Source organism: Terrapene carolina, unplaced genomic scaffold (genome assembly GCF_002925995.2).
Source record: "Terrapene carolina triunguis isolate 2854851 unplaced genomic scaffold, T_m_triunguis-2.0 Scaffold714, whole genome shotgun sequence".
NCBI classification, from domain to species: Eukaryota; Metazoa; Chordata; order Testudines; family Emydidae; genus Terrapene; species Terrapene triunguis.
In genome coordinates, this window is record NW_020665065.1 from 15,276,162 (window position 1) to 15,289,869 (window position 13,708).

At 44.8% G+C, this 13,708-nt stretch overlaps 1 protein-coding gene across 7 annotated transcripts in view; it reads right to left on the reverse strand.

Moving 5' to 3' along the window:
* Positions 1-8,521: 8,521 nt before the first annotated feature.
* The window catches only part of PAX7 (paired box 7), a 147,479-nt gene continuing 142,292 nt past the window's right edge, over positions 8,522-13,708 (reverse strand). For 4 of the 7 annotated variants that reach the window (XM_024217301.3, XM_024217299.3, XM_024217300.3 and 1 more), the window contains exons 9-10: positions 13,190-13,386; positions 10,410-10,491 (exon numbers count right to left, since the gene is read on the reverse strand). In XM_024217301.3, the coding sequence (XP_024073069.1) occupies positions 13,232-13,386 (155 nt within the window). In that variant the 3' untranslated portion in view covers positions 10,410-10,491; positions 13,190-13,231. Of the gene's footprint in view, positions 10,492-13,189; positions 13,387-13,708 lie in introns of all 7 variants that reach the window. The other 3 variants (XM_024217303.3, XM_024217305.3, XM_024217302.3) reach the window with 1 other exon arrangement.

Genomic DNA, 13,708 nt, shown 5'->3' on the forward strand with positions numbered 1-13,708 from the left:
TTTCAGAAGTCTTCAGCACCTACAATCAAGGGCAGATTTACAAAACAGTTCCCATTTAGGCACCTAAATAAGTGGACACTGGAGCTAACAATCTTTTAAGAAAAAGTGCCACCGGAGTTTTAGTGAGCCCAAGTGCTTAGGATCTTGGGTTGTCATCGCATCTGGAAGACAGCACGTAGGGCCCCCAAAAGACATAGATTTGGTACAGAGAGAGGAAAGAGCATCGCCTCCTGAATGATCACTACCCTTTGCAGTAGCACCTGGGCATCTGTAGAGGATTCCTAACCAAGAACTGACCAAGCTCAGCCCTGTTTCAATTGGGAGTGGTGGTGGGATAAATCCTTTAATCTGCTGAGTCCCTTATCTTCTGCAGCTAGAGCAAAGAAGAAATGACCTGAGATGGCTCAGAAGTTCTAAGAAGTTCTCATATGCCTGTCTCTTTTCCGCAGACTCCCAACCCAGTGTCCCGTATAACGACCTTGGACCTCCCGCGAAAGGCTCAATTCTGCTCTCAGAGACAAGGGGAAAGTTTGCTGTTGAATTAAACAGGAGCAGGGCCAGGACACTTATAAGAAAGAACAGTTGTTTAAGCTTTAAAATGGTTTGGGAACCGCAGTCCTATTTCCTCCCCTGCTAAGCCGATCTGGGACACTTTACAGTTCTGAAGTGTAAGGGTTGCTGTGAACTATTTTGGGTGCTTCTGATGTCTCTTTAGAGTGCTATCCCCAAACCTGCTGTTCTGGTCCCATTTCCACAGTACTAGGATTACTGGTCCCTGTGCTCTCTATAAGCCTCCTCCTATGTATTCCTGGGGAACCGCAGAATTTAAAACTCTCCAAACACTTGAGCAAACAATTGGACGACAATTCCAGAGGAATTTAGAATTTTAGGAAGTGGGCTGTAGCCCACGAAAGCTTATGCTCAAATAAATGTGTTAGTCTCTAAGGTGCCACAAGTACTCCTGTTCTTTTTGCGGATACAGACTAACACGGCTGCTACTCTGAATTCCAGAGCTGTCATTTTTGTGTGTGTGAGTTTGGGGAGGGAGGACATTTAATTCTCCCTGTCCATTTCTTTAAAAAGAAAAAAGGCATCATGTGAATTTTGTGCTAGTGAAATTTAGGTACCAGACTGACAGCTCCTGAGAAGGGAAGGCCTCTCTATTCTCCTCTTCCATCTGTGTAGCTCCCACTACAAAAGCCACATTAGCTGCTGCTGCAACCACTGTGGACATCAAGATTACAGATGCAGTTTGGTCCATTTTCCTTTATTGTAAATCATATATTGAGGGACAACCATTTTTTCCCCAATGTTGCAGCAACTTCCTTGTCTCCATCCATCCAATAAATGTTACAAGGATCACATTGTACACTGGAGACCACCCTGTGATCCGTAGACTGTTCTCAACTTGGTTGCCGGTTTTCCATTCTTGTCCTTGTGCTGTCCCAGTAATTGCATGTGAAATTACGGTGACAAATCATGCTACATGGGATAGCACTGGATGCAAGGAGGTGCCCAATGCACATGGCTATGGTAGGTGGCAGCAAAATGGATACTTCAGACAGTAAATTAGAGCTGGTCAGAAACCGGAATTTCCCTGTTCACTGGGAAATCCCATTTCAAAATTTTCCTTCTGAATCAGAACAAGTCCAAATTTTGAAATTTCTTGTGGAATAGAAATTCTGAAAAATGTATATTCAGAACCATCCAAATGTTTTGTTCTCACAAATTTAAAATGTTAGAATAGATCATATTTAACATCTATAATATAATGTAATATAATATAATATTTTAATAGAACAGTTGGAATTGAAATAATAAAGTTCAAACTTAACTTTTACCATAGCAAAATGAAACAAAGATAAAACAATTTGTTTAGACATTTTTCCAATGAAAATTTTGTTGAAACTGACATGTTCCCGCAAAATATTGCGATTTTGATGAAACTGCATTTTCCAATGGAAAACTGTTACGCTGACATTTTTTAAAACCAGCTTTACTGTAAATCCTGAGCAGTGCTGAACAGTGACCTTTGTGTGAAGGGTGAGTATTCCCGGGATCAGGCCCTTCCACAGTATTTGAGACAGGCAGAAACTTTCCAGCAGAGTTTTATTTCTATCTTGTGAAAAGGAGAGAGGAGCCAGAACCAGACTCTCAGAGCCAAGTACACTGAACTTTTAGGGCTGTTTTCAAAAATCTGTATCCCAACTTTGTGGGTTAGGTGCAGCTGTCTATGAAAGCAGAGCTTGCTATGCAGGTCAGATACTCAAACATTGGGATGGTCCTGCAATTTTCAGGAAGGCTGACATGAGACTCCTACCCCTTCAGACCAAGAAACGGGAGTTTGGCGCATTGCTGCCTTCACAGAATTCCCATAGATGTGAAATGTGGCAGCTGGCTGGCACCAGCCTCCCCAGCAGTGGCTGCATTTCTTTCTGTATGTAGTTAGCAACGTATTTTGGCATGCTTTAGATTGAAAGGCAAGTGAAAAGACATATGTAAACTATTCTTATGCGTCTTATTACGGGCTCAGGAGATTTGTAGCTTTTGATTCGCCAAGAACGCAACACTTCGGTGACCCGTTCGTTTGCAGCTTTAGTTAAAAGAAGAAACTTCCAGTGCATAAGGCAGGTAAAATGCAGGACTGTGCAAAGCTGATAAAGGAACAAATCTGAGCACTAAGCCAACCCACATTCCATAAAAGGGTTGAACTCTCTTACAGGAATACTTGCCCATTCAGGGAATAGAGCCATCGCGAGGAACTATTTGCTTTGTGTGCTAAGCAGGTTTCTGCTGGAGATTTTCCTATAACTAATTTCATAATTCCACTCTCTGATAAGAACAGGAAGAGTTCAGCTAGCCCCGAATAGCTGATCTTAATCCCCACCTTCCTGCTTTTTAGTTTTTTCCTCTAGACTCCTTCAATCCTCTCCTTCTTTAAGAGAAAAATCATGTCTCTTGAACTCATTTAGGCTCTTTGCTTCAATTGCCTTCTCTGGTAACTTATGCCATATGTTTATTACCTTTTGCATGAAATAGTTTTGCTCAACTTCCCCCATTTATTCCTGGCTGATGTTAATCAGTTACAGTCACAGAAACGGCTCAGCAGTAGTGGGTGCAGCAGAATTTGGATCGGAACTGTCCACCATACTAGGAGAGCAGGAATAGATACGGCTAAGATATAAACTGCACCCCTGCGGTATCCAAATGGAGGTTCTAAAACTGGAGAAAGTTGTGAGTTTTTACAAGTCAATCCCTGCAGGCAATGGGATTGCACACGAATAACTGAAGGTTGAATGTTACCATTTGGGTCAGATTGTCATCTGTTACGCCTGTATCGATCCATGGTGTCTCCATTGGAATCAGTTGAATTACTCCTGAGTTACACCTGTGCACTTTAACTGAGCTCAAAAACCTGCCCCTTCATGTTTTGGCAGCAGGTATTCCAGATGACAGTGGAAGGGGCTGATGAAGTCAGGTGCAGCTGAGGTATACTAGCTCCCGATAAGCTAATTCTGAGGGGTGAAATGAGACCCAGACCCAAGTCTGGATAAATTGGAGATTCCCAATGCAATTCAGTTCTGTCTGGTATGAGGGGGCGGGGGGGGGCAGGAGGAGAAATGGAGCTGAAGCCACACAAATTTACTTCAGTTGTGACCTCCGCTTGAACTCATACCCCAGCAAGAGAGGAAACAGTCTAAAGCAGCAGAAAATCTGCTCAAACCTTTGCCCCCTCCGGAAGACTTGATCCAAATGCTACCTCCAGCGCAATTGGTGGCACCATAACTGACTGCACTCCTATGAGCCCTACAGACATTCACATCCTTGAAAGCTGGTCACATTTGTTTTTTAGAAACTTCTTTTTCCTGACAAAAAATGATTTATCAATAAAATGATTTTTTTGAAAAAAAAATCGATTTTTATTCACATTTTGGGGGGTTTCATCAAAAAAACGAAACCCTTTTTTTGGTTTTACATTTTCATCTGTTGAAAAGCAAACATGTGCAGTATTAAACCTAAATATTTTGGCTTTGGGTTTTTTGACAAACACCTGAAAAATGTCAAAGAAAACGTTTGAGGAAAATGAAAAATGTTTTGCAGGAAGGAAAAAACAATCACCACCACCTTTGACCCCTTCTAGTATTCTTTGCTCTAGTCTGGCAGAGAAGTCAAAATTCTTTGCTCTAGTCTGGCAGAGAAGTCAAAATTGACAATTCTCCACCAAGAAACTCACATTACTCCCCAACACACAGAATGATCATGTTGTGCTCCTCTACGGAAGATTTCCTCTAAGAATCGCAAAGCACTTTATGTATCAGAGGGGTAGCCGTGTTAGTCTGAATCTGTAAAAAGCAACAGAGGGTCCTGTGGCACCTTTGAGACTAACAGAAGTATTGGGAGCATAAGCTTTCGTGGGTAAGAACCTCACTTCTTCAGATGCAAGACAGGACAGTTGTCCAAAATGGGAAGTTAGTTCACCCTTTGCACCCATTCACAAATTGTTCCCTCTGCTGAGAGACAACTGACAAAGATGCCAATTGTTGTAGTAGTTTTTGTGACGTTGGCCAGTAGAAATTGGACTAAAACAATCTCATTTCACAGACATAGTGCAAGAGTCATCAGATGATAATGACTTTTGACTTCTATCTTCTGTATTTGATTTAGAGGTGAAATGCTCCATTCCCAATTGCCAATCCCACGAGCCACTTATTCCATCATTTGTGATTCCCTATTAGAAACTTGAAAATTCTTTTCCTCCCATTGATTTTGTACTTTTCCATTTGGCAAACTCCAGTTTCTTGAATGGCACTGAAATTAAAATGGTGGCTTTTGTTCAACGACATATTCAACTCACATACCGCCTTGCCAAGCCAAAACACATTTGTTTTTGCACAAAAAGCATTGGTTATGTCTAGGCCTGGTTGGAAAATAATTTTTTCCCCTTTGAAAATTTCGATGCAAATGAAAATTGTTGATAAAACTTTTTGTGGAATTTTAAAGATTTTTTTTGTTGAATAACAAACAAACAAACAAATGCACAAACAAGCCAACAGCCTTGAAAATAAAAATTGTGGTTGCCAGCAAAAAAACCATAATTTTCAACAAAAAACAATTGTTGGTGAAAATTTCCGATTCAACAAAAAGCCATTTTCCATTAAAAAGCAAAACGAAACAAAAACCAAAAAGCTAAAAAAGAACAATAACAACAAAACCTTTGAATGCAATTTTTTGGACTCTAGTTAACTATTTAGAGTCTTATGTTGTGCCCACCACCATGGTATCTGAGCCCCCACTGGCTCTGAGAAGTGTGTGGGTTAATGAACCCACTGCTGCTGAGGAGAGGTTAAATCAGTGTATTGTCAGTCCTATGAAAACAACCACTTTGTGAAAATGCATTTCTTAATGTGTGTTAATTTGATTAAATTAGGCATTTAGGGCCTGATTGGCCCCTCACTTTCAAATGACCCTATTATTATACCAAGTACCCATAAAACTCCAAGATCTTTGTCATGCAGCTCCCATTTTATTGTATGTGACACATTCCGAAGTGAATTAAATAATTTCTCCAAAGACACTTTTAATTCTTTTTTTTTTAATGTATAACAGTTATGCCTGAGTTACAGAGAGACACCTACAGGCAGCAGGTAGTTAAAGCAAATACCAGTTTCTCTTTCTATTCTACTACTCCATATAGCTGAATAAATTATGGTGCGATTATATATATACACACACGCACGCACACCCACGCACGCACACACACACACACGCATACACATGGAGCAAAATGGCTATGAGTCAAACACAGAAGCAACATATCCGCAGTTACTAGGAATAAGGAATGTTCTATAGTGCTATGTAGATATTCCCCAGATGGGTATATGGAGGTGTTAGGGGTGATGGGTTAAAAGCATTAAATACACAAAGTCTCTGAACAACAGGGGCTAATCTGCTGAGCAGCAGAACATGGTGAGATAGTGACCAGCATGGTCTCGGAATGGTGCCGGTGGGTGGGGAGATAAAGCAAATCCGTTACTTCTTCTCCCACAAGGATCGTGTTCACAGGCCTGGAAAAAAATCATCCTGGGAGAACGTCCATTGAATGTGTCCTTCAGTTGGTTTGTTTTTATTAAGCGTGGGATTTGTTTGGGTTCCCAGGTGTCCCTGCATCCCCGTGGTTGGAATGTCTGCTCATGGCCAGTTCATTTCACTTCAAGTGACTCTGGCCAGGCATTCTCCAGGCTCCTGTGAGTCCGATGCTTGCCTGTTGCCAAGAGCCGCGGTTCCACCCTTCCTAGCGCTTCGCCTTTAGCGCATCGCTCCCTCCATTTTGCTTCCCCACCTCATCCCCCAAGTTTGTCTTTTTTTCAGCAGAACTGAGGTTGGCAATCCATAAAATAAAACAAAACAAAGCAAAATCTTTTGACTTTCATACATTAATGTACCTTAAAAAATTAAAACACAAAAAAACACCCCCCACCCACCAAAACAAACCCATCCCACCCCAAAGATTCTGGAATGTATTTTGAAAACACACGATATGCAAATTTCTACGGTTTGCCCCGTTTTTTTTAAGCTAGCACAGCACTCACTGTGTTTTTAGTATATAAAAAAACTCAACTTTCTATAAACATACAGCACATGACCAAATATCCAACTAATGTACATAAGTGCGACCTCAGGGAGAGGGTCAGAGAATAGCTATTCGCATGGGGCGTTTTTCATATTCCTCTAAGAACTCTATTTACAACAGCAGCCAGGATGTTCGTGGACTTTCTGGTGAAGGTAATTGGTAAACAGATTTCTATAACGCTCCCTCTTTTTAAGACTCTTTATCTTAGGCTCCTGCACTCTGGCTCTTAGCTTAACTGAAGTTGTCTGTTAACAACATACCCACTACTAGAACCTGCTGTATGCTGTTGAGGGCCACCTTACAGACTGGGAGCTGTTGTGTGTCTGTTGCTTTTGTATATATGCACACACAAGTATACAAGAAAACAAGGTGGGGAAAAGAGGAAGTGCACCTTTTTGTGGGTGGGATCAGTGGCCAACCGTTTCTTGTTACAAGGTGGGTCTTTCCTGCTGGTTGTATCATATAGCAGGTGACGAGAAATCAGTTTAGTCAAAAATGGCTTTAATTAGTTGAAGTATAAAATGGCTTTTAGGACTTGGCATATTACTAGAGCTTTTTAATTGGCTGTCAGTGATAACAATGCTCAGTTAATGCAGGGGGCTAACATTTTTCCTCTGTACATTACATTTCCTAACAGCACTAAGACATGTCAGGCTGTAGATTTCTAGGGCATGACAGCCCTTCTTGGGTGCTTATGGTCACTCAGCCGTCAATATTTTTTGCTGATTAACGCAGTTCATGGCACACAGTAAAATCATCCCCAAATGCACATGTTCTATTGCTGCAGCAGTACTTACTGGTGTCTGTTCAAAAACCGCAGGTAACCATGAGGTACCGGAGCAGGTTAAAATGGATGTTTCAGTCACAGACCCCATGGGCTATCTCATGGAAACACCCTAGCCTCTGCTTTGAGTTTCCAGACGTTCCTTTGATTCTCCAGTTTAGATGTGTTTGGGGTAATAATGTTATTATAGTTACTGGGGAGGGACAGTCAAGCCAGAAGTGGGATTCAAAAGTTGCTCTTCCTCATTTCAGATCCAAACCAAAAGCACATAAGTCTCCATTTTCCTTTTCTATCACACTAGCTTTGGGCAACACCTCTTGTCTATCATCTCTCAGTTCGCCAGTAACCGCTAAGAAACCAGTATTCTTGTCCTCCTCAACTCCCGCTTTATATGCAGTATTTAGTCTTGGAAATGGCATTGTGAAATGCAAGAACTAGGAAGTTCTGTGATCCCGGGAAATTCTCCCGGAGTCGCGGGGAGGTGCTGGAATCACAGTTTGATTTGTTGCAGAGTTGGACAAGCAAAGGAGGGATTTGGATTCTCTGTACAAATCATTGCAGAGGATTCTATGTGGGCAATTGTCAGCATCCCAGCTACTGAACAGCAGTGTGTGTGTGTAAATAAGAGAGATGAACCTTGTGTGTTAAAATGCTTTCAGGAGTTCGGAACAACAAAGCCCAGTGAAGCAGTGGGCTGGATGAAAGCCATGGATGGTGTCTGATGAAATACGGAGCAACACATGAAGCAAAAATCTGCTTTGACTGAGACCTGGCAATTTGCCCATGTGGGATACCGTGGCCACGGGAGTTGGCAACTTTGTGGTTAACAATAAAATGCAGCCAAGGACAAGGCCCAGAAAGCCTGAAACTGCCCAGAAGATGTTGCTTCAGGTGTAAAGACAAGGACTGATGGTTTGAGGGAAATGCAAAAAAGAAGAAGCTGAAGGATACAGGGAAGAAATCTGCCCCCTCACCCGCCCTTTAATCATCTGTCACTGGGAGGCAGAAACTAGGTCCCCCCACATCTCTCAACTCCACTGAAGGGACGTCCAATATAGACACCAGAAAGTTGTGTCTGACCGACCCGGCATGCAGCATCTGTAAACAGTAAGTGTGTTCTCGGAGGTGAGCCATTTAAATGCAGTCAGAGGGGGAAGAACGTCTAAACGTTTAGGGACCTGCTATAGCATTTTATCGGGATGAGTGAAGATTGTTTCCACACCATGTACATAAACGGTATAAACCCCATGTGGTTCGTGACTCATATATAACTTGTTATTCCCAGCTGGGTTTATCTGAACATTGAGCTGAGCAGGATCATGGGTTGGTACGGAGGAAAGAGTGCTGTATGCTACAGAAAAGAGGGAGGCAAATCTGAACCAAAAAAAATAAAAATAAAAATCGGAGGCCTAGAGAGAATGCAGCTCCAAAATAAAGAGCACAGAAATATGAAGAGAAGGGACCAAGAGATCAACCTGTCCCGAAAAGGACCAGATGATGGCGAAAAGGACGAGTTACTTAAGGTAAGAGACAAGTACTTATCCTGGTAGGTTGCGAAATAAAGAGTTATGTGCATAAGGGCACAAGAGTCTTTCCTCTGCCGTACAGCACAGCACAAATAGGTGCATTATGTGGGTTTATGCCTCCCTCTCTCTCTGGCCAGTTGGAGACAGGCTGTCGTGGTCAGACCATTCCCACAGCCCTCCGTCTCCCCAGTGCATGACGCACACTCCAGTTTTGTGTGGCACTGTGCCTTCGCTAATGCACCTCCTCCATCCCAGCGACTAACTTGTCACTCAGCCCTTCACTTGATGGGAGACTTCCCTGACAGGCGCCTTCAGAACAAGTCTCCTTTCATTTCAGTCATGTTCTAGCAGCAGAAGGACCCAGTTCTGAAAGCTGAAGTGTCTCCAGCTAGGCTGGACCCAGGTTCAGCTACAGCACCGTTGGGCAGCGCGCCTCCCTTGCCGACCTACACAGCCACTCTCCCTCACTGCCAGGATCAAACTCGCTGAGCGAAGGACGGTCATTGTTCAGTTCTCACTCTGCCCAATCAGACACCACCTGGCCTAAACACTGTCCAGGCCAGCCCTCCACACGCACATGCGCCAACATTTCTTACTGACTCTCCTGCTGCTATGGGATGCAAGTGGTTTTCAGTCAGCCCCACACCATCCTGTCAGGATCTAGTTGGTCCCTAAGAGGAAAACTGAGTGTTGCTCATACCTGCCCCCAACTTCTCCTAACCCCGCCCAGCAATTTACATTTACACCTTCCAAAGGTCCCAGGTTGGAGCATTTATAGCATCCATCGAATCCCACCTTTGCTGAGCAACATCCCTGCCTGCTTTTTCCTTGCTATGGGATCCTATCAGCAGTGTGGGAGGTGGACAGGTTTGCTGTAACTTTCATTTGTTTTTTAAACACCTTCTTAGATTTGGTCCAAAGGTTCGTTTGGTCCCGAATGGCATCACCCTTAGTGATCAGCTTGGTTACTCCTTCTATACAACATCCACCAAGTTACTACAATAAAAAAGAGGGGGAAATAAAAAAATATATTTTACAATGGAAAAAGAAATTCAGCGTTGACTGTGCCAACTACCGAGATCAATGGAAAGTCAGTAAGTGTGGGCAGTATGCCAAGCTGACCAGGTGGGCTGGAGGGAGGGCATGAAGATTAGGGTCAATAAATGTATCCAACCCATTGTCTCTGGCCGCAGAAGGAGTCACGGTTAAAGAGGCTGGGTTGGCGGCTTAGAAGAGTGCTCGGTAAGGAACTGGATACATGGAGAGCCCTCCCGCCCTCTTTCCCATCTCCTTCACAGCTTGAGTTGGTGCAGGGTGGTGGGGATTTGGAAAGGAGCGGGGTCCGGGCAGAGGTGGAACCCTGGAAGGCTGCTGGTGGTGTTTTCTGCGGTGGTACCAGGTTGCTGGAGTGGGTTGTTGGCACAGATGGGCTCTTCAGTAAGCCTGGCCTGTCTCTACCGGTAGGAGGCCCAGCACAGCTGAATGTTCTCCCAGCTTCATCCTGCGCTGTGTAGACAGGCTCACGTTCTTGGCCAAATAGTCGACAGCAGCTGGGGGGGAAAAGGAAGGGGAAAAAAAACACAGCATGAGGATTGGGATTTGGGGGGCATGAGGCATTTTACGTCCATTTAAAAGAGGATAAGAAACAAGCCCTGCCACAAGGGGAATCACCGACAGACAGGCCCAGCCATGGGGGGACTTGCAGACGCATGAGCCCGGCCATAGGGGGGAGCCACAGACCCATGAGCCTTGGTGCAGGAAGTGTTGTAGACACACGTGCCTCACCACGGGGAGCAGTCACAGACAGGCCCTGCCACAGGGGGGAGTCACAGACACATGGGCATCACCACCGAGGGAGATGGAGACATGCACGCCCCGCTGTGGAGAAGGCGGCATCACAGACACAAAGGGGTCCTCTGTGGTGGTTGGGGGAGAGAGACAGGCCCCATTAGATTAGTCCCAGACGGACCTGGCCACTGAGGGAGTTGCAGACAGGTGGCCCCTGCCGTGGGGAGGAGTCACTGATAGACAGGCCCTGTCGCAGAGAGAGTTGCAGACACGCAGGCTCCCACCACGAGAGGGGAGTCACAGACGGATAGGCCCAGGACCTGCGAGAGCAGCCTGACAGAAGAGAAAGCCCTGCTGGAGTGAAATGCAGCTGTTGCATTCACAGAACTTTGCACACGTTGCTATAGATTCACTCGTCTTCCCCAAACCTAGTGAAAATGTCTGGAAAAACACAAGAATTCCTCATCTCCCATAGACAATGGAATGTCCTGGGTAGCTGCCTAAGGATGAAGGCTGAAGAAAATGACAGCTGGTAGGAGCGCTGGGTGAGCGCAGAGATCTCCATGCTCAACTCCCTGTGTTCCCTCACAGCCACAGAGCCCACCACTGATCTGAGTTACACTGGTGTAAATTATTTCACTGGTTTCAATGGGGCTAGCCCAGTGTGAGTGAGATTAGAATCTGACCCAGACACTGTATGTTGATAGTTTCACTCCTCGCCTCCTTCCTCCCCTTCTGGGAGAAGCCTCTGTTGATCATCATCATGGAAGACACATTGGCAACTCCCGAGGTAATCCGGGGACTCTCCATATCCCAAGTTGTGACCAAGTTCCAGCTTAACAGACTGCCCCATGGACTGAAGGGGAAGAGGGACAGGGCAGGATGGTGACACCGCTCATTAGCAGAGCTTCAATCAAAGTCTCTCCCTCTCACTAGCTATAATGTCTCAAATTAGATTAATAAGGAGCTGGCAGGAGATGTACCATCGGTGCCAATGAGTAAACAAATTTCAGCCATCAACATCTTGTCAGATGCCTGCCCCAAAGGGGGTCCCTTCCAGACACAAATTCTTATTAGACTTGTCATATCTATTAGAATTCCTTTCACGCTTCTGCGTTCCATCACCGGCATCATTAGCATAGCTCCGGCCTCTGGGAACGGTAAGGACCACATTAATCTGGCACCCCTGCTCCACACCGGCTGGGACAGAACATGCTGTGCGTTGCCTCTGTGTATGAGTGTTCATGGCTTGGGACACGTGAGCGGCAAATGGACTCGGGCACAGGATAAAGTTACATTGAGGTGTGAAGGGCAGCATGAGTTCAGTCCCTGAGGTGGCCTACCAGCACGGGAGCCTGATGGGACCACAAGACTGGGAAATGGGGGGTGGATTGGGGTGCATGGAAGATCCCGGAAGAATGAGATTCCCATGTCCCTAGTTTGCTTGGTCCAAAGGCTTAGCCCTGTACATTTGTGCTGTGGTGCATGTGTGTTAGGTGGGTGTGTACATGTGAGGTGGGCTAATAGACCACATTCATTCCTGACACATGGCCATACTGCCCATACAATTAAGAGTGCTCTGTGTGTGTGTGTGTGTGTGTGTGTGTGTGCTGGTTTTGTGCATCCATCCTTATGTATATTCCCCCCCCCCACGCTGACATTTGTGCAAGGCATGGGCTCCGACACGTACTTGGAGGGAGGAAAAGCAGGGCGAGCTGGGAATATTAATTCTCCTGGGAAATTAGTACGTTCTGAAGGTTGGTCAGAAGTTGCTCTTCCTGTTTTGGTCATCACTTGGTGTTAGAAATGTGGTGGTATTATTATTAAAAACGAACCAACCAACCAATCCAACCAACTAGCCAACCAACAAAAGCCACCCATCAATCCCTTTCTACACATCTGGGAAGGGTTCACGCAAAGTGGGTCATTCCCTGCCAGAAATCAGAGCTGGTTTAAGACAGAGTGGAAATCAAAACAAAAAGAAATGCACAGGTGTGTGTACGAGTGGGAGTGTGTGTGTATGCCTGGTGCTGAATACCCACAGTTCTCATTGACTGTACCAGGAATCGCATGTGCTCAGCATCTCTTAGATAGACAGATAGATCGTGTTCTCTATGGACCTGATCCAAACCCTATTGAAGTCAATGGGCTTTTGAGCAGGCCCTGCACAGGGCATCATGTATATATAGGGAAATTGAAGCTTCAAATGCATCTCATCTTAACACACATAACGTTGGTTTGTGGGCACAGTTGCCATCCAGCACCCCATTGAAAGGCAGGAGTATTACACGGGGAACACTTGGGCTTCACTGGCTCATGTGACTGGGAGTGAATCCAGTTCCCAGCAATGGGAAGAAGTGGTGGAGGTTGTGTGTGTGTGCATGTGTGTGTGTGTGTGTTAAAAGCGTCTCACCCTACCTTCACCTCGGCAACAGGAAGGGACCCTTTGTGGCTGGCTACCTGAATGTCTCTGGGGAGCGCGGCACATCTGGTCTAACTCTGTCAATCGTACGAGATTTGCTGCTGGGCACAGAACGTTTGGGAGCCCGGGTTCTGATTGAAATAAACCGGAAAACGTTCCCACTGCAAACCGAGCCCGGCGGATTGAACCGTAAGCTCAAAACCAGACTTTGAAATGGGATGAAAGTCTAAACACTCTGCAGAAAAGAGGGAGACACGAGACAGAAACAAAAAAGGGGAGACAAATAAAAGAATATCAAGGGATTTGAGCGGATGGTTTCAGAGAGCCCCAAATAAGAATTCCTGCAGCAAAACAAGACAAGCGTTTCTTTCTCTTCTCTTCTCCTTTTTGATCTTTCTCTTGTCTTTTCTCAACTCCTTTTTATTTTAAAATTTTATCCCCCCACCCCTTTTTTTTTTTTTTTTTTTACACACATGGGGTGTGACTAACGTCCTGCCCGAGGGGATCTTTATTGGAAATACATGGTATTGGAATTTGTTTAAGATTTTTATCAATAG